Source organism: Gavialis gangeticus, unplaced genomic scaffold (genome assembly GCF_001723915.1).
Source record: "Gavialis gangeticus isolate Ggan-Ray unplaced genomic scaffold, GavGan_comp1, whole genome shotgun sequence".
Lineage (NCBI taxonomy): Eukaryota > Metazoa > Chordata > Crocodylia > Gavialidae > Gavialis > Gavialis gangeticus.
In genome coordinates, this window is record NW_017729002.1 from 20,030,595 (window position 1) to 20,030,924 (window position 330).

The window sequence follows — 330 nt, forward strand, 5'->3', positions numbered from 1 at the left end:
CCCCGCTCCTGGGGACCCCCCGGCCACGCGGGGCGCTGTGGGGGTGCTGCGGCCCAGGCTGGCGACGCTCGTGCCTCGCCCGCGAGCTCCGTGGTGGGCCCGGAAGTGCAGGCGGGGCGGGCTGCAGGAGCGTGGCGGCGATGAAGCGGGACGTGCGCATCCTCCTTGTGGGGGAGGGTAAGCGCGGGCGGGGCGGGGCCGGGGGGGCCTCGGCACCAGCGCCCGGGATATGGAGTCCGACGCGCTCCTGGGAGCCCGGGCAGAGCCTCCAGCTTCGGTGTCCGCCGCTGCCCCGCGCCAGGAGGCCCTTGTCCGCCGGCCCCGTCCCAC

General features: G+C 78.5%; 1 protein-coding gene across 4 annotated transcripts in view; it reads left to right on the forward strand.

The window, feature by feature from the left end:
* The first annotated feature begins 76 nt into the window (after positions 1-76).
* Positions 77-330, forward strand: part of RHOT2 (ras homolog family member T2) — a 19,315-nt gene continuing 19,061 nt past the window's right edge. For 3 of the 4 annotated variants that reach the window (XM_019507593.1, XM_019507595.1, XM_019507592.1), the window contains exon 1: positions 77-177. In XM_019507593.1, coding sequence (XP_019363138.1) covers positions 141-177 — 37 coding nt within the window. In that variant the 5' untranslated portion in view covers positions 77-140. The remainder of the gene's footprint in view (positions 178-330) is intronic. The other variant, XM_019507594.1, reaches the window with a different exon arrangement.